Source organism: Furipterus horrens, unplaced genomic scaffold (genome assembly GCF_987537825.1).
Source record: "Furipterus horrens unplaced genomic scaffold, mFurHor1.1.pri manual_scaffold_12, whole genome shotgun sequence".
Classification (NCBI taxonomy): domain Eukaryota; kingdom Metazoa; phylum Chordata; class Mammalia; order Chiroptera; family Furipteridae; genus Furipterus; species Furipterus horrens.
In genome coordinates, this window is record NW_028327182.1 from 8432816 (window position 1) to 8454150 (window position 21335).

Sequence of the window (21335 nt, forward strand, 5' to 3'; positions counted from 1 at the left end):
AGAGCAGAACAGACCAAACCTGTACTTTAGAACCAAGCACAGTTGAACACCACTGAAAACACCAGTCTCTAGCCAACCCAAAGGTGCATTAAGAAAAAATAAATGCTTCTTGTTTATGCCCTGAAATTTTGTGGTGGTGCTGTTTTTGACAAAACAATATCTGATTGACACAAAGCTGAAAAGTATCTAAAGAATATCTACATAATAGAGAAATGTGATGTGTCAATAAAGTCATATCATATTGTTTGGGAAAATCAATAGTCAATATGTCTACAACAAGTCCCAATGACTTTGTGAACACGCATATAAAATCTCTGGTACTTTTTCTGTCCCCTGCCACTTCTTCAGCAATCATGATCTTCAGTTATTCCTTAAAGACCCTGTCTGCACCCTTCGTCCAAAGTCTTCCCTCGTACCTTGAAATAAAACACTTAATTTCCTCCTTTCTCTTCCCAACAGGTCCTGTTTTATGAGATAGTCAGTGCTGCCTTCTTTTGTGTTAGTTTTATCCTTGGGTCACTGCAATGAGGTAATCTCTGTGACAGGTTGTGAGCATATTTTTGACATTATTAGTCATTTTTTAAAAATCTGCTACAGGCTTGGTGTAAGTGCCTTCTATATGGTAGGTTCTGAATAAATGTTTCCAAGTTGAAATCACATATACACACGCACTCTCATCCATGTGACAGGAAATATAGAAGATTCTACCACCATATGGAAAACTACTTAGGTTTTCATGGTTTTTAAATAAGTATATTCTCTGAGAAAATTAGACCATATTTTAAAGGTATCATTACGTTATTGCCATCTCTACAGTATATAGATGAAAAATGATATTTTCAAAGAAAACACAGCAGATTTGCAGTGTAAAAATATTATGGCGTTATGTATAAATTATTTCTGCACTCAATAAAATGAGAATTCGGAGGGTGTTACTGTAGAAAATGTTCTTCAGAAAAATGGAAATTACTGCTCAACTTTTTTTTTTTTTTTTTTTTTTGCTTTTAAAAATGTACTTGCTGCCAAAGTCTCTGGACAAATGTAGATCATTAAAATACATAAATAAAAATCAAGAAGGAAAGAAAAATAATTAGACCAAGAAGAATACACTAAACAAAAGAAAACACTCACATTGAATTTCAAATGTAAATAAATTTCAGCTCCAATAAATCTGAAGAAAAAAATAAACAAAATAAAATATCCCATGAACTAAATTTTCCTGTCTCTGAATAAAACATATTCTATATACATTCTTAAAGCATAGAGTGTAGATGCTTATATCAAGATAGGGGCTACTAGGCTTTGTAAAGTAAGGAGAATAAACAATATGCCTTTATTGATCAAATAGCATGTTTTTCACAAAACACACATTTCCTTTTAATTTAGCGACAACTTCTGATTGAATACCATTCTGCATTTATCAAAAATGGGGCTAGAATTCTTTACTCACCAATGTACTGTCGCCTTGTTAAAGAAATATCAGTAATTTTTAGCCAGTGTCCACTCAAGCCAAATAAATGCGTAGTAAGAATTTCAGCCAAATAGTGACTTCCTATCACACTGTTATTTATAAGTCTGATGTAAGTCAGGAGTATTAGGTTAGAGTCTTGGATTCAACATTTAGGTAGAAACTTGGCAAGCTGTGTACCCTCTGTAAACCCCAGGTTCCTTGGAGGCTGGACTATATTTAAGTGGGCAATTTTCTTTTTTTAAGGATTAAAAATAAATAAAACCTTTTTCTCTGAAAGACATTTCCACTTCGTCCCCACAATAGCTGGAGCAGGACAGGCAGAGGGAGATAGAGGAACAGAACAGTAAAATCTCAGCACAGACGGGGACTGGAAAGCACCCGAAAGAAGATGAGAGCTGGTGGCTAGGAGCAGGGACTCAGGAGCGCACAGCCCAGGATGGAATGCCGGCTCTGTCACCGACCACCTGGGTACTTTTACAGTGCTCTTCACCCCGGCACATAGGGTAACAACTGGAAAGAGCAAGGTGTGGGAGAGGTGTTGTCTGCTGTGACAGTGACTACTATCAGATGTTTGGTGGTTCTCCATTTTCTTAGAACCCTGACAAATCGGCCACTGAAATGCATGACGCCCATTGGGATTTAAACACACCTGACAATGTGACAGGTCAGAGAGTCACAAAACACAAACAAAATGGAAACAGGTTAACAGACAGAGAGTTGGCTGACAACTGTCAGGGTATTTCAGGGCTGGGAGAAAAAGGTGAAGGATTAAGCAAAGCAAAAGAAAATAAAATGAAACAAAGCCCTTGTAGATACAAACAGTCTGGTGATTACCAAATGGAAAGGGGGAGGGAGGAGAAGGTACATGGGGGGACAAATGGTGAAGGAAGGAGACTTGACTTTGGGTGGTGAACACACAATACAATATATAGGTGATGTAGTACAAAATTGTGTAACTGAATCCTATATAATTTTATGAAGCAAGGTCACTCTGATAAATTCAATGAAAAATAAAAACAATAAAATAAAAAATAAAATAAAAATAAATAAGTCGCCTATGTCACAAAATTAATGGAATCAAAATATTTCTAGAATAATAAGGAAAGCATCAACTCTACATTAATTAGTATCAGTGACTGAATGTGGCCTTTCAACATATCTTTAGTTTGGACTGAATGCTAGGTATTAGATATAATTTAATATTCATTTTATTTAATAAAAATATGCTGGAAAGTGGTCACTTTATCATATAATATAGTTATCATTCATATTGTTTTCAAAACATATCACCGATAAAGACACGCAAAATCGAGAAAGTGAGACCAGAGGCAGGAATGCAAAACGGACAGTTTGGATCAAGAGACCCCAGCGATCACGCTAAATGACTCACAGAATAGAAGTGACTTCTATGACCACCTTCTTAGCCCCAGAAAGTGCTCCTGCGAAGTCACCTTTCAGGGAAATAAAATTCAGAGCCCTTCAGAACACCGTTGGTTTTATCAGGGAAAATAAGACTGGGAGGGTAGCATTCCATAACTGATCCCAGATGGTTGTTCCGTGATTTTACCAATTGATACTCACCAATAAATGCCACGAGGAAGTGTATTTAAAAAGCCAAGTGAAAAAATGAAAAGCCACTTATGTGAATGTACCACTGTTCCTGAAATGTGACTTAGTGGCACCACTTTCTAAGGATTAAGAAGATAAGTCGTACTATTGCACAACCGACCTTCACGAAATCGCCAAAACGCAGAGCGGAAATTATAATGGTGACTTTTTAATTTACATGTTTTTCTAATTATTATGTTTTTAAGACTGAACTCTCCAGAAGCTGAGTTCACCAGGATCACATTTAGATTTTTTAAGAAGTCTGGGCAAAATGCTCCCTTGAAAAGAAAATCTTGATTTCTTTCCCACTCCAGCCTAATACAACTGCAATGAAATGCGCTGTTACTGAAGAATCCATCACCCTCTCTGTCAGATCTAATCTTAGCAAAAGTCAATGTCCTGTCAAACCACCTGACATAATACCCCTAAGTACATTAGCATAATTTAAAACACACCTGTAAGAAGACAGGGCGAGAGGGAGGAAAGGAAGCAAGGCAGTAAGGAAGGGGGAGAGGGAGGAAGCAAGAGAGATTTCTTTAGTAGGGTAAGTGACACGTGGGATTAAGAATTGTAAATTTGAGGATATTAATAGTTATTGGTATGAGAATACAAAAAGTATCTGGCTCAGCCTTATTCGATACCTTTACTCACTTAAAAAACAAAACAAAACAAAAACCTTCCCTTTAAAGCGACCTCACTTCTAATACTTTTATTATAAAGAATATGTATGATGTGCTGTAAATACTGCCCTGGAATTATCTCACCTTAATTGTAGAACACAGTTTTATAAAAGCACTAGAGTTGTTCCCCAAAAACATAGGTAAGAAGCCAGCAGCAGCAGGTCCCTCTCACCGGCTTTCTGTAACAAAAGTCACAGTGTCTCAATTCCTCTGAATGTGAAGTGATACATTATAGTTCCTCCAACACGGAGCCCCTCCAGAGGCTCCTGAATGCCACTGGGTTTGTAATCCGTCAATCAAGGGTAACTCCCGGGTTCTTTCTGGGTGCATTCAAGGAGACAACATCCATAGAGTCACTTCAAAACAAGGAATTATTTTCAGACACATCCACATCCTAAAGTTAAACACCGAGTGAGAGGTGGAGGAGGAATGTGCTGATACTGAAAACCACTTGCAGGAAATATAAGTCCCATTCGCTTACATGGAAAATTTCACATCATCTTGGGAACTGAAAACACCACCGGGGGGACCTGCCTCTCAGAACCGGGAGGACTGCTTTGAAAGAAAGTGCTATTGTTATACTCCTTTAAAGCAGCAATGAAGCAGAACATTTTACCTGCGAGACAGGAAAACAAAAAAGAAAAAGGGAAACGTTGGCAAGTCTTTCTACACTGGTTCTGTTGTGCATTTACCAGAGAAGAGGAAGAAAATGAACATCGCTGCACTGCCTTAGGACAGCTGAATAGACCAGTGCACACAAGCAAAGCTCACCACAATTTGTAATCTGGTTACACCGAGTCCTAATAAGGCACATTCGTTTCTTAGAGCACTGAAGACTACACACCACTTAAGAATATTAACGTTATCCTTATGAATTCAGTTTATTAAAAACCAGGTTGCTTTTAAATATTTCTCTGAGGGGCTGATGAGAAAATCCAGTGCTCGAATCCTATGAATAATTACATTCACGCTTCACACGTTCTAATACAAGAGGTTTATTTAACAAATAGAGTATAGAAATGAAGTCGATTGCGTATAATCAGGAAATCAATGGAGGGGTTAAACCTTATGTGAAGGCACGGCAACTGTAATGTAAATCGTAGCTACGGTGAACTCTAAAATAAAGAAGAGCGTACCACCGGCACTTAAACCATGCCTGTCTTCTTCAAAGTGCTGTTACATTTCACATAATTTAAAATGGCATTTAATTAATTATATTAAAGAAAAATCCCCAGGTGAAAAAGTGAAGACAGTCTATGGTAGGACAGAACCTGAATTAGAATCACTTTAATAGTGCAAAATTGAACTTAAATCTTTCAGAATAAATCTCACAAGCAAACCACAAACGCAAAACAGTCCTTTAACTTGGGTTTTCCCAAGATATTACTATCAAAATCGTCAAGAAAGCTCCTGTGTGTCTGTTTGTTTGTTTTGAGTGTAAAAGAAAAGAAGAGAAAGAATTCATGGGCATGTACACCAGGGTGGTGATTGCGGGGTGAGGGTACGGGGCGGATGCAGGTCGGAGTGGGTACGGGGGGGATAAATGGTAATGGAAAAAATGCAATAAAAAGCAATAATGTAAAAAGTGTTACAAATGTTTAAGAGGAAAATAAAAGCTCCTGCTTTTTTTTTTTTTTTTTAAGTTTTTTATAGAAGACTGAGGTTCTCATAGAAATGCACACCTGCAACAGGGTGAAGTGGAACATTTCACCTACCGTCAAATTTCTTGTGCCGGGACACGAAGGTGGTGCGCACAAAATGACTCGTCTCTTCCACCAGGTTCTCGAACTCCAGTTTGCTTTGCTGGCTTAACTTGTCTTCCATTTCCGTGGTGCAGCAGGTGTATTCTTGAGGACAGATTCTCAAGTGCTCCCCTGCAATGAGAAGACAAATGTCTGTGTGAGATGACAAGGACTCAGGAGAATTCTCTTCTCTAACATGCCCCTCAAACCCTGGGGTGCCTGTTCCATCAGCTCCTCCATGAGATTTCCCTGCGCCTCAGAGTATGTAACGTTGCAAATGTTCTGGACTTCTGTTGAACCCAACGCTAGGGTCTGACTGTTTGTGCCCCCCCAACCCATAATTCACACATGAAACTCCAAATCGCAAAGGTGATATTAGGAGCCAGTGCCTTTGGGTGGCAGTTAGGTCATGAAGGGGATTCGTGCCTTATAAGAGACCCCAAAGAGCTAATAGATGCCTCCCTTCTTCCAGCGAAGAGATGGCATTTGTGAACCAGGGAGCAGACTTCCACCAGACACTGAATCTGCCAGTGTCATGGCCTTGGACTTCCCAGACTCTAGAACAGTGAGAAATAAATGCATTGTTTATGAGCTGCCCAGCTTACAGTACTTTGTGTTATAGCAGCCCAAACGGACTCAGACACCTGCTATTTAGTTTCTGTCCCTGTCTTGTAAATGAAGGTATATGAGCGACCTCAGAAGACCACAGCAGTGTTCTGCTTCTATTTGAAATGCACCAAGGAACACCAGATGACAAGAGATGCAGTGCAGCCTCTTGGGGAGCCTCAAGTAAGGTAAAGGACAGTCAGTCCCATCACCAGTCTTAGACAGCAAGGGCAGGAAAAGGTGGCAATTGTGCCTGTGTCCTCTCTCTGCCTGTCCACCCATCAGAATGTATCAGCTTTTCTCTGGGCGGAAGTGAGGGTGGGCTTAATGGCAGGTCCCACATGCCACGCATTCCCTCGGTTGACGTTTCTTGTCAGAGAGAAAATGTTTGCCTATAAGCACGAAGGCGCTGATGGGTTTAATTAATGCTTATATAGAAATGTAAAGTAAAAAAGGTAATGAGAGTCTTGTATTCAGTTCCACAGATTTATCCTTGGCTATACCAGGCCATTTGTCTGGACAATATTGCTTTCTTCAGTGCTATTTGCAATCAGGAGCCGAAGTTTTGCTTCATAGAATTAAAATGGTCTGAAATTAAAATGTGAGTTTCCAAATGATGCAGCTCCTTTACTGTCAAAAATGTTTAACGGAGCCTGGAGGGAAGAAGAAAAATCCACCCAACATCTTGCTAAGGAAAACCGACAAATTGCCCCAGCAATCCAAGTCACTGTAGGTCATTTGAAAAACCACATGCACTGAATGCACTGATTAAAATTCATTTATAATGTTTAACAATATCTGTATAATATTATATCCTGTGATGCTGTGTGACATATGGGGTGTTTCATGATTCCTCGTGTAGTTTGGTGCTTTAGTGCTTACTTACAACAACCCCAGAATTAATAAATGAAAACAGCATGTACTAATGTTAGATCTTACATAATGCCTGGAAGGAAAGGAGACCATAAAATATCCTATGTATATTTTTAAAAAGGAAAAGAAAATACATTGTACTTGAGAATACTAAATATCTAATGCAAGATAACATTTCCCTCCCAGGAGGAGTTAGGATTTGAAAGATATACTCAAATACTTTTTATCTATAATCTTTTATTACTTAAGTTGCTTAATGGATACAGGATGATTAATATATTATTATCTTAAGTTTTTCTGTACATTTAAAGTATTTTGTAATAAAAACTTGGAACTAGGCCAGGCCATTAAAATGTAGTAGCCAGGATAGTCGTGCTAGAGAGGAGAGCAGAGGGTAAAGACTGAAGGAGAAAAACGAATTGCCCTTGACATTCAGAAGCCATTCTGGCACTCACTGCTAGGTCATGACAGTCTGTTACAAAACAATAATCTCACAGGGTACGAAACTCAGACTAGATTACTCGGAGGTCAGAGTAAAATGCAACCAAACAAAGCCACTTCAAAATGTGCCTAAGCACGGATAGGAACAAGGTCTCTACCCCATCCAAAAAGTACTGGAAACCTCTTGCCTTGGGCAAATTGAAAAGTCTGGTACTGGACTTCTTTACCACTGACAGATTGATCTTCAGCCTAGTCTCTCTTCCTGTTGATCAGATTTATCGAGATAACCTTATTGTAGAATTACATCTGCTTTCCAACAACATCTAAAGTAGTTTGAAGCCCTTCTCTGAGCCCACCCCCAAATCACCCAACCAGAATCTACATCCTATAATAAACTCCTTGGGAGTCCCTCTTGTTGAGAAGTCCTATGGCTCCCCATGGTGCATTCTCACTTGTTGCAGTGAGTAACAACTCAAATGGTTCAACTACAGATGTGTTGCTGACGAGGTCTGAGTTAAAGGTACTGATTCACCGAAACAGGGATGGATAGAACACCAGAAATTTTGAAAAAAATTTCCCAAGTGATTCTGATACTTACAACCTATTGAGAAGCATAGTTCTAAAGTTTAAGATACTGGGGAAGGAATAAGTATGGCTTTATCAAGACAAATCATTCACAAATCACTAATGTGTTTTTAATGAGATATCAGGTCTAACCAGTAAGGACATGATGGATATTTAATATTAACTACTGGGCAGTGTTCCTTTTTCTGACCTGCTTAGGCACTGTTTTTGTAAACCCTGCTATTCTATTTATACTTCCCCCTGCTCCATTTCCTACTCTGTTATGCCCAAATGAAATATCCATTTCTCTAGATTTAGTACATCAGGACCGCATTCTACTTCTGAATCATTGCAATTGCTTTCACAACAAAATGCATGCGGCTTTTTGAAAAATGAAATCAACAAACACACAAAATGACCAAAAGAAAATAAACATTGTAAGACCTGAGAGAAACAGTTGCATGTGGGGAATTTATTGAAAAAACACCATGGATCAACATGCATGAAATTTTGGAATGGAGACATAATCTCTAACAAGTCAAAGGCAATGAGTATTCATGCCATAATAAATAAGAAATGAAAGATACTTTTTAATGAAGCAGTTTTAAACCAGAGTTATTTCATTGTGTGTGTGTGTGTGTGTGTGTTGGGTCATGGAGGTACATGCAAGATGCTGCCTTACTCATTCAAAGCAGTTTTAGACCTTTAATAGGACTGAAAGGGTCCCTAACAAGTCAATGCCTCTCTCCTCCTTTATATGGGTCCCTGGCAGAGAGAAAACAAGAAAGATAAAGAGACAGATACAGACAAGCTTAGAAAAAGAAAGAGAAGGGATGGAGAAATCACTTGAACATGGAAGAATCCTGTTTTAGAAAGAACAAATTTTTCATGTCAGGTTCCTGCAGTGTCCCCGAGCTCACAGGGCCAGGGCACATGGAGTGAGTGGCTCACGTTAGGCTGAGCCTGGCAGTCTTCCTAACAGATGACTGAATAGGAGGCTATGGAACACGTGACCTACTGAAGGGCAGTTCCTCCCACGCCCCGCTCACCTGAGGCCCCTGATATGTACCAAACAAACTGATGGCTTTGAATGGCCAAGGAGACTCAGGACAGTGAGACATTTCTTCCGAGTGGGTTATTATTCACTTATTTTGTGTTGGGCCCTAGAACAGAAGTTGGCCAAGCATGCCCTCTGGGTCAAATATGGCTTACCATGAGTTTTTGTAGGGCCTGTGAGCAAATGGTGGGCAAAAATAAATAAATTAAATCAAAATAATGATAGTTTTTGCTATATTAAAGTTTTATAAAACTCAAGTTTAATTGTTCAAGAGTAAAGTTTTATTGGAAAAGAAATGTCCCACCCATCCATTTATGTACTTCCCACGGCCGTTAGAACAGCAGCGCAATTATGACAGAGACCATTGAGCCTGCAGTACCTGAATTGCTTCCATTCTGAAATCAAACATGCCAGCTCCCCAGATATATTAGCTCTAGCCCTTCCTGTTCCAAATTCTCCTTACAGTAAGACTATGAAATTTTCTCACCTTAAACACTTCCTGACACTTACGAGCAATTGATGTCATAATGGACTCCTTCCAAAGTTGTAACTTACAAAGAAGAAAGTGTTGTTTAAGAGATTCTTTATCTGTTATCTATTTTATAATTAGATACAACATTAACTCAACTGGAATGCCCTCAGACACCTCCCAGATCGCTAATAATAAAGATTACTAAGTAATTCATTCCAGAAAATTAGAATGACAGACCATAAATGTAGATGTGGTATTGCAACTCTAATGATTATACCTTTATTCATCATTTGTTGATAACCATCTATGTGCACATCATGATGACAGATTCATGTCCAGCAAGATCAGGCAGAGGATCATGCCATCAGCTTAAACAGGTGCACGCTTTCTTAGGGTACTTGAAGTTCATGTCAGTGAATCCCAGAGTTCCTGCTTTTTTATATATCTCTTCACTAGCTCCAGAATAAATAAGGGGAATGGCAGATGTGGGAGAAAGGCATTCTACCAGGAAGTTAGAGAAAGACCAGAAACCCAGGGACATTCATTCAGACAACAAATTGTCATCTGTTTTCCAAGAAAGGGGACTTTCTCCCTCTCTATATCACCTCCCCTTCAACTGTGTGTCACTCTTTATAATGTCTTTCTCCAAATGCCTGCCACATGTCCCTTTTCACTCCGAGAGGCTGAGGTGGCAGCAGGAATGTGATTCTGCCACATCACACTCCGTCCGAGGATGGCCCTCCGTCGGAAAGCCGCCAGGACTAGGCTCGGCGAGTGGCGAGGGGGGAAGGAGCAGGTGGCAGCGGGGCCTCGTTAACCAGCAAAGTCGACCTCTGTTGGGTCGGCTGCAGCAGACTCTCTGCCCTTAGCAGTGCCACGGGAGGCCCTCAGAGCACACATGCCAAACAAGTGAGCAGCACATACCACGTGCCCTGAATGAGTCACATTTCATAGACTATAGCCAGCCAAGTTCTCGGCTTTTATAGAGCTTTGGAGTGTGGAGGAAAACGACTCTGCTTGCACTACCTAGAAGGTAGGTAGAAATATCAGACACTAGAAATTGAAAAGCAGAGAGCGGGCTCTCAGAAACAGCGCACTTCAGTTTCTGAACCTCTGAATTCCATTTGTCTGGAAAGCGGTATTTGTTTTAGACTTAGCTCTCTTCAGAGCGGACAGTCCTCGCCCGAGTTCTCTCATCCTTGAACTACTAAATTCCCCACCATCAACCAGCTGTGTCTGGTACAAGCAAGAATGTCCTCATCTTTTTATATATCATCTCAGATAACCATGCAGTTTGTTCATCTGGTGCCTGGAAAGTCAACTGGAGCAAATAACCTAAGGAAAAAGGTTTAGGGAAGTAAGGTATTCTAGAATCAGTTACCTATTACCTAGAGTTTCTGAGAGCTAAGATAATTCAAAGTGGGGCTCACAGTCCTGAATTGTTTTAGTCTCACAAAGATCCTATGCATGCAGATCAGGAGTGGTAGATCGCAAGGAAGCAGCATTTTTTTTTTAAATGTACGTTCCAGCTCATTTCTTTAAGTTCCAATTCCCAAAACCTCTAAATAAGCACTTCTTCAACACTCTTTGGTGTGAAGCTTTATTAGAAATAATGCTTTCATGTTTTCGAGGGCTGCTCCTCTCCAGTCCTGTTGCTTAGTACCATAATCAGAAATGTTCAAACTTTCACACAGAGTTTAAGAAACTCAATTAATGTTCTACTTCCATGGATCTTATCACTCAAATAACCTGTATTATTGTCATCCTTTGATGTTGTCAATTTCCTGATAAAGACTCTGAATACTAATTCCCTTAGTTATAAAATTTTCACTCTGCATTTTGCAAAAATAATTCCTTTGAACAAACATATATGTTAATTGTTTAAATCTGTTCTAGCCATTGCACAAAGAAATATTCAAATATACTACTCTAGATGGTATAGGCCCCACCTCCAGATAGTATAGATCTTACCTCAATAGCTCCTCTGACAATGATTCTGGTCTTTACATACCCTTGCTTTTTTTTTTTAAGAAGCTGGTAGTTTGGGGGTGGGATGGGCATCAAATAAGGTGTGAGGAGAATTAACAAAGTATGAAGATTATGCGGGATAGCGAGGGGGCAGAAGGTGGTCTTTGAGATCATAAAGCAATTGGAGTGAGAAAAGTCATCTTTCCTTTTTCTCACATCTAATCTGGCTCCAATATAAAATTATTAAACTTGTAAAAATTGATCACTTTTAAATAGAGGGAGTTTCTCTTTGTCCTAAAATGAGTATATCTTATATATAATTCATACAAGTAAAATTTTAAACCATTTAATAAAAGCAATGCCTTAAAAACAATTAGTAGTAATTTGTAGGTGCAGATACATGTACACACACACACACACACACACACATATATATATATATACATGCATAGATACATACAAGAATACATAGAAATTCCCCCAGTATTATTTAAAGTAAAGAACAGAAAGATCTTAGAATAGAATTTGAATTGCTACAAATTTTCTTCTTCTATATAGGAAGCAGCCCAGCAAAACTGCGATTAAATATCACACTGACAATAGCAAATCTTAACAACAATGGGATTCCATGACCTAATGTATGCCACAAATCGGCTACTTAACTTTTTATAATATATTTTTAAATTCACGCAAAGTCAATGTAAAATATCATAAGTCATATGGCAAAGATAACTGATAAATCTAGTAATGCAATTGATTATTCTACATCCATAAATGGAAGAGTGCATAGTAATAGTAAGAGATTTCGCACCTAGATCATGGCCAAAGATAAGAAAGAATTTATTGTTGTTCTTGAATTTTCCCATCCCCTTTACCCCGTATCTCTGCCACTTGCTTGTTCAAATTTTAATAGAGTCTGTAGACAGAGTGAGAAGTGATCAAAAGGCTGCCCGGTGGCACATCCCACACCCCAGAGGTATATTGAAGTTGCGCTGGGAGAAGACGCAGAGTGGAGAACGAATGGGCATGCTTCTCCAAGAGGCTTACATACAGCTATTCTGATAAACTCAGCAATCTTCTGAGGGGACGGACCATCTCTTTCCGAGTCTTTTGAGAATTACACTCACCAAGTTGTCATCTAATTTAAAATTCCTATATAAGTAGTTAAGTAATAAAATCTTATCAACACCCAACAAGTTAATTTGTTGGTTTCTCAAGACACTTCTCTGAGAATTTTGATCTCATTATTTCTGTATTTCAAAATCAATCCGAAAGCTACACAAATACAGAAATCTTTAGTGATAATCTATAGGTATCTGAAAGATAAGCAAAACACCAAGGCCAGGGTCTACTCACATTGTAACATACACCTCCTATTTGCCCAACACTTTTTGAGCACTTCCTGTATGTTAGCTACTGTAAAGTAGGTACTTTTTCCATCTTTGTTTTACAAACTAGAAAACTGAATCTTAGTTCAGCTTAATCTTTGATCTAGGAAAGTTCTGTCTCCAAAACTCATCCTTGTAACCATTTTAATTGTGATAAGGCTGGCTGGAGCATTGTAGCAAATGTACAGGGAGAGCGGTGTCGTGGAATATTTTAAAATTTCAAGGGAAACTCCCCATCTGTGGGAAGCTGCATAAACTAACTGTTGGAGATAGTTCAAGTTTCAATATCAGATAGCACACTACATTCCTTCAATGATAATAACATATCTTTGCAAAACTGGGGTTTTCCTAAATTTCCATGTATCATGCTATTCTAGACATCTTCTTGTACACCTGCTATTATACCCCAAACTAAAATGATGAGCGCTGTCTTACTTATCATTTTCATGCTCACTGCCTTTACCATAGCTCTTGGCACATGGGAGGTCCTGTAATAGATGTTGGACTGAATGCATCTGACTCATTTTGTTTTCTCACTTATTCAATTACCATTCAAGAGCACGCAAGTGACAGGTTAGTTATATGTTTAGTGCTAAGGAATAAAAACAGACTCCGCATTTAAGAAGCTCAGAGTTCAGCATGGAAAGATGCATTTACAAGTTAGAGTCCACCTTAGAGATAAGCACACAATCCAGAAAAAGCACATACTTCTCACCATCTACCTGCCTCCCCAGACTCTGAAAACTCTTACAGAAACAGAAATAATGATGGGAGCGCATTGATCCTAACTTGACCTACCTCATTTCCAGGCAAGTAGCTGTAGCATTGCCTATCTCTCTGAGCTTTAATGACAAACAAGAACATCCTCATAGTGGATGCACCTATTTCTTACACCTTGCCCTGAGCATCTTTCAAACTGTAGGACCTTAAATGTTTTAGCAAACATTTGAGTTTAAAATAGAACAGAGTATTTTAGAGAGAATATGAATTAAGGGTAAATGTTTCTTGTGAAAGTTTGGCCAACATTGTTTACATTAGGTATGTATTGAATGGCAATGAAAAAATTGATTTCTTAGAGTTTGGAAGCCAAAGTTCAATACTGTGTGCAAGTAATGACAGAAAAGGCAAAAAACCCACTTACTAAAGCATAGTTGGAAACCATAACTAGCCAACGGGCTGATTTTAATATTCGTTTTCTTCTTCAATAATATTGAGATGTCCTCGGTGAAAGTATTCTTTGAGGTGTCTAGTCTTTACAATGCTTTCTAAAAACTTTTATGGAGGCTTACTTTCCACTTGTATTTCATAAACACATTGTCTTGTGGCCCATAAGAAAGATCGCTAACCTAGAAGAAAGGTATTTAAGTAGCATTCACAAATAGGTTGCGAATTTCATGCTTGCTCACAATTCCTTTGCCACGCTTGTCTTCGGAATCGCCCAAAACTTCGTATTCAAACGTTCAAAGATGCCTATAATCCTATAGACTGAGTGGCATCTTTATGGACGTGGGCTTGGTTAGATCTAGTTACGCAGTTCTGACACCGCTTGCCAAATCCAGGCACGTAGTAATTCACCAGTTCCCGGTGACCTTCTGCAAGTCGAATGACCAGAGATGCTGACTCATATCTTCCTGTTTCTGTGACCAACGTTGCATAAATCAAACCCATTGCCTCCTACGAATTCACTCACAGATGATGACCAATTTCAAGTTTATTGCAGCTGTAACCCCACACCCACCATAGCTAACTGAAAGTCAGCCATTTTTACAATTGAATTTGGCGATCCTGTGGTGATCTACAATAAGTCAATTTTAAAAGTACATTTTTTACCCTAAATTCTTACTAAATTACTAAATTATATGACAGCTCCCTTGAGAACTTAGGATTTACTATTGAAAGCCCACTGGCTGTAAACTAGTTCAGACCAATTCAGTAAAAGGCCGAGGCTAAGTGAGAGAGATTAAGAACTTAATCAAATTGAACTGCATGCAAGCCTTTATAAAAAATTATTTTTATTCTCTATAAAATAGTTTTAGTAGGCATTGGTAATACCATGATGGCAATGCTGACTGTACCGTCTAAAGTAATAAAATGCAAAATGGCCACAAATGTTACAAGATGTATGGTGGAGTCTATGAGTATATATTTCTTTAATTGTCTGCCTCTATGACAATGAAACTTCATCATATCTAACCTTCTAAAACTCCTGGAGCCATTAATTTATAATAATTACTTTAATTCCCACTAATCATTTCAGATGGATGCCCACAGGTAAATATCACTCAGGCTCTATTTCCCAGGTGAGTGACGGGAGGCCTACAAAAAGAAAATAGTCTTGTCCCCTTGGCGTCACTTTTGCAATTAATAAAGGGCAAGAGGTCTCTTTCTAAAATGTGTGTGGGGACCTAGATCTGAATATGACACTACTTCAAATGGTATAATAAATTCTAGCTTCCTTTCCAACCTGGAGCTTTGAAATGTCACTGCTCAGGTGATAGCAGCACAGTCAAGCATTTATCACTCAAAAATGTGTGTGATTAAAGCTCAGCCAAGGTTTTAAACCAAGGGGAGAGTAGAACCTCAGAAGGGAAAGGAATAAAAACTCCCCTAGAAAATAAAGCATATATCCTTATCTATTCAAAAGAGAAATGGATAGCCAAATTGAATATTGAAGAAGATACTGCAAAAAGACAATTGAAAAATGTCTAGACAAAGAACAAAATGTTTTAAATAAACACCTGTTTTTGTCTTAAAACAAATCTCAATAGGAATTAAAATATATACTTGGGGACTCTGAGAATTATCATAGCTTTGTCTTTTTTATAATCTCTTTCTTGGGTTTTTCTTTATTAGACTTGCCTCAAAGGAGGCAGAATTGATAGTTACCAAAGACCCTATAATGTGGACAAAAACTACATACAGCTTTGCTTTTGCCCAGAACTAAAAATCCTAATATGTAAAATAACTGGTTACGTCAATATCATATAACTTAAAGAAACACTTCATTTATCAGTTTAGTTCCTGCACATTAATATATTAATAGAAACATGTCTCAAACCAGACCTTGGTTTTGATGAAAAGTTGGAGTGGGACAGCCTTGGATCTTGGGGGGCATATTTTACTTCAGGAAGTTAACTTCAGCCTATATCTCTCTAGGCATCTCCACATGCTTATTTTTTATTGCATATTACTTACTGTGTGGTTAGATTTCCTATACTAAACATGGCTGTATCTGGGGAAGAGAAAATACACATAGAAAACTAACAGTTCCCAGGAAACCTAAAGATCCAAACTTAGCTCAATGTATACCATAATGTATGCATAACTTCTTTGATCTGGATTACTGAGTTTGTCTTCTTAGGACCTCTGCATAGTCCCATGGGTTGCAAGTATTTGGGGTGTCCATTATCAATTCTTGAAAAAATTCTCTGAGTTTAAATAATTTCTCCTCCAAGAAACTTACGCCAATCACCTTGTAGAGGTTAATGTTGATGTCCAATATAACTGCATTGCCTTTGGTCTGTGTATTTATTAGAGTGTTCATTTCAATGCATCTGAGTTGTGGTTATTTATAGAGAAGGCTACGTTTCCATTCACCCCTTGCCACTCTCCCTCTTAAATCCTGTGCCAAACAGAACTGCTGGCAGCAAAAACATACCATGCTCAATTATGCTTTGGACCTTGGCAATGCTGTTCTCCCAGCACAGAGGGCTTTGGGCTTCTCTTTTTCACCCCCTCAGCTCCCCCCCCATCCCTTCTCATGTATCAGGTCTCAGCTTAAACACCACTTCTGAGCCTTCCCTGACCCTGGAGTCTAGGTGAGGTATCACTCCACTTCTTAGTATCGCAGTACCTCTGCACAAGGCCCTCTGGTACACCTGTCACCGCACTATAGTCAACCAGTCTATCCATCCATGCCCCTTGCAGAGCATGGCCGGCTTGAGGGCAAGGACTGTTTGTGCATCCACTACCCCCCTACTGCCTCGCTCAATACCCAGCCCATAATGACATGCAATACTTTTTGGTTCAGCAAAGAAATGAAATAAAAATGAATCGATGCAATAATGCAAGCAATGACCTTTGCAATAAGTGGAAGACAAGGAAAATATTAAGTTCACTCAGAAAGTACTAAATTAAGAGACTCTTGGCTTTTGCAGGAGATATGGCATATCCAACAGAAGGCAGCAAAGCTGGCAAAGACACCTCTAACCCTGTTCTTTTCACACTTATTGAAACTCAAATCAACCTTCTAAACTAATTAATTAGAACTCCCATGTACATTCCTTTAAAGAAATCTATTGGTATTTAACTACCTAATTCATAATTTTAAATGAAAATAATACCCCAACTATATGCTAAAGGAGAAATGTTCAAAGTATGTTATTACACATAATAGACATGTTAATAAGTAAATGCTTGGGCCATGGTTGAACTTGAAACAAATATTTTGATTGCAGATATCTGACCTATATGTGATACAGCCATGATCACAACAATGATGTGTACAGACTCACAGAGGTGTGCTGGGAGGCACGTCAAGGGTCATAATTGGCATAACCCCAGCGATGAGACTTTCTGAAAAATGAACAAGGCTTGGTAAAAAATATCCAAAGGAAACAAATCCAATTTTCTTCTGCTTTCCTTCACAGTAATATTCCTACAAAAATGGTAGTATCTTAATAGTGTATAATAATACTTTATGTTCATAGTAAAATGGAGTGAGTTTCCAAGCTCACCTCATTGTAAACCGAATAATTTTTACCCATCAAGAACCAGACAGAGTACTTAAAAGTTGTGCACATTGCTGGACAAGTTTTCATTTTGGAAGAAGGTCTCACTCATGGCAGGATATCTTAAATCCTTGGAAACTAACTACCTACCAGTTGCCAAGCCTAGAACGTTCTGTAAAAGATACCTGCCCCTTGAAGACAATTGGACTAAACAAACTTAAACTTTTTACTTCTAGGAGTCTACTATATCATAACTAAATTTTATATATATATATATATATATATATGTGTGTGTGTGTGTGTGTGTATATATATATATATATATATAGAGAGAGAGAGAGAGAGAGAGAGAGAGAGAGAGCCTTTGAACTGAAACCAATTTTTAAAAAATATTGACTCACAGCACCTGGACATTCACCTACTCATTCTTCCTGTCATGTATTAAACGTCTCCTTTTACAAGGAAGTCCCTATAGCACTTCCAAATAACTAACCAGTTTGGCATTTCTACAGAAAATCACCTTTGCACTCTTGTTGGAAAGTTCCACTGATTGACCTCAAGGTCAACATCCCTCCTAGGTGTCCTTCTGTTGAGTGTGTTGAGGGAGGTGGTAGAAAAGAATACTTCTAGAACAGACCCAAAATTAGTTGTTTCCCCTTGACAGTGCCCAGGAGAGCCCAATCTTTAATACTGCATAATACTCCCAAGTTCCTGGAGAAAGTCCCAGAGATAAGGCAAGGAGTCGGGGGTGTGTGAAGCTGTACAAACCTATTAGAAGAACATCTGACATTTTCCCAAACTCTTAGAAGCTTTTCTATTCTGCTGACTCTTGGGTTCCTTTTCTTTTCCAAACACATGCTCTTAGACAATTGGTTTTTGATAGCACATTTTGTGAGAAGAATCTTTAGCTACCTCTTGGGGAACATGTTCCTGACACTCTGCCCAATGCACTGTGGAGAGCAAATGGTATGGCAAGGATTTGTCTCATCACCACGCAGCGCAAATGGCTGTAATTTACAAGTTTGGAAGCACGCATCCTCCTGGGAGTCACAGTAAATTCTCCTTTATTCTACCTCCAAATTAATTTTGTTTTTCATGATTACCCTGCCATAAGAGAGAGACATTCTATGTACAAGGGATAATGGAATTTAGCCAGGCTTGCAGCTTCCATAGGATTCATCCCTAAACAAACCCTGCTGGGACACTACAGCTTTGTTGAAGCCAGCGACCAGAGACATTTTTTACTATTAAGAAGGGTCTAAGTCATTTAAAGCAACAAAAATGGCCTTTAATTGCTCATTTCGAGTTCCTCTGAAGAAATTCTTCGGCAGAACTACCACCTTTTGCAGAATTACTGTAACTAAAACTGCACCAGGACATGGCTGGCACTCAAGCGCCGGCATGAGGAACGGTGCCCTATCACTTCACACTGGGACAAAAAATGAAAAGACATGGGTCTTTGGGGCTTGTAAAGTTGTCATGGCATCGGCCCACCTTCATGTCACCAAAGTCCATATGTAGCCAAGTTCATTGTATCTTCCCGCTTCCAATATAAGGGCTCCTCTTTCTCGACAATCATCTCTGGATATAAAAGAGGTCTCCGTGTTTAAGAGCGTGTCTCAAAAGCTAAGAATAATACGGGGATGATTTAAGTGACTTAAGAGTGTGCACAGACACGAGGATGGCAAGCATGGACTCATTCTTCACATTAAGGGGTAGACAATGTAAACGTGTCCAAAGCTATGTCCCTTGCAGACAGGTCTCACCAGGGCTGAGGAAGGCAAAGGAACTACTACACACAGTCTCCCCTTCACACCCTGCCAGCTCCTCTCACTGAATCCTCAACCCACACTTCACGGAAGGCTTAATTGTACATATTTATTCATCTGCAGAGGTGAAGCAACTTACTGCCAACGCCCACCCCTTCTAGAAAGTGCCTTCTAGCAAGCATACTTTTTTTTTTCCCTTTGCATGCTTATTTCTGGGGATTTGTGGTTAAGGGGGCGGTGGAGATTCTGGGTCCAGACAGGGTACAGCTGCTTGAAGTTACCCATCGGTGCAGCCACTGTTTATTTCTGCCCCTCCTTACCGAACAGAGTCAGGTATTTTTATCTTTAATTTTCACTAGATGAAGAAAGTGAGGCTTAAGGGCACAGAGCTCCTTGGTAGAGAGCCCAGGATTCAAGCACAACTGGTGTGCACTCACATGTGTACTCTCTTGTCTGCAACTCCCCTCTCTCTCTTGGCCCAAGACAAATTAATAGAAGAGCCTCTCTCTCTAATGTTCTTGGGAACCCATGCTATGTTGCCCAGGGTGCCAAAGGCAGATTCCAGACTTGAACTAGTCTACATCCTGGCCTCCCCTTCCCAAATTCTTCAGTATACCTTGTCTATGGGCACACGTGGGTCCCTGTCCAGATTTTGAAAAAAAAAAAAAAAAAGATATTCAAAATGAGACACAAATAGAAAGTTTCAGCAGTTCATCCTTATAAAAAATAAAAAGGAATGAAGAAAAAACGCTCAGGAAATGAAAAATTTTTGGCAAATCAGCATTAAGACTTTTGGTCTTTGGAATCATGGAGGTATGAGTTTGAACCCTTGTACTTCATCTTAGCAGCTGTGTGACATGTAACATCGGGCATGACAAAATACTCACAATCACAGCATTGTAAAGAAGATGAAATAGAATAACCCAGAGGGAAGTGCCTAACTTATAGTTGGTGTGTAATCATATACACACAGGTGGGAAAAGTAGGTTTACAGCTGTGAGTATGCAAAACACAGAGTTTATTCTTGTATCACTGTTTAATAATTAGTGTATTATTTCCCATACAAACCACTGTAAACCTACATTTGCCCACCCCTGTATATATGTACATATGCATGTATATGTCTGTGTGTATGCACACATACACACACATATATATATATATATACATTTTTTTTTTATCAAAAGCCATAGATTGTAAATAGAGATATAGTCTTAACAACATCTACCTCCTTGTTTCTTTCTCTTCCTTCAACCCTGATATTAAAAGAAACCACTGGAATGTTCTTCCAAGTAGCAATTAAGATGCAAACCTCTAGCTCCTCCTGTTCCAGGCTACTACATATTGGCTTCCACCTTGTTCCATGAGTGGCACACACAGACTTGCCACATACCTGCTAAATTCGAACTTGTTAGCTATGAAATGACTCCAGCTTTCTCATAGTTTCAGAGAACAGGGAAAAGATAGGTGAGAAGTGAATTACCCGCACCCCCTACATCTACAGAATTAGCACTCATTTTCCTGGGCCATGGGCCCTCTGAAAACCAGAGCACATCATTTACCTAGCAATAAAACTCACATCCAAAATTTCTGCCACAAAGAGAACGTTGCCAAAGGATAACATTAAAAAGGGGTAAAATCACAAAGTCTACAAATGCAAGATGAACATTTGACAAAGATCTTATACAACTAATTAATTAATTAGAGAACCAATGAGATACTATACCTGGTTGAAAAGTAAATTTGCCTTGACTGGTATGGCTCAGTGGGTTGGGCACTGTCCTGCAAAGTGAAAGGTCACTGGTTCAATTCCCTGTCAGGGTACATGCCTGGTTTGTGGGCCAGGTCCCTGGTTGGGGACAGGCAACTGATTGATGTTTCTCTCTCACACTGATGTCTCTCTCCCTCTCTTTTTTAAAAAAGTGATTTCAAAGAACCACATATATGTCAAAATCATTTAAAAATT

At 39.0% G+C, this 21335-nt stretch overlaps 1 protein-coding gene across 1 annotated transcript in view; it reads right to left on the bottom strand.

The window, feature by feature from the left end:
- Nucleotides 1-5634, bottom strand: part of GPC6 (glypican 6) — a 720441-nt gene extending 714807 nt beyond the window's left edge. The window contains exon 1 of the mRNA XM_090258046.1: nucleotides 5475-5634. Within this exon, the coding sequence (XP_090114172.1) occupies nucleotides 5475-5583 (109 nt within the window). The 5' untranslated portion in view covers nucleotides 5584-5634. The remainder of the gene's footprint in view (nucleotides 1-5474) is intronic.
- Nucleotides 5635-21335: the final 15701 nt, after the last annotated feature.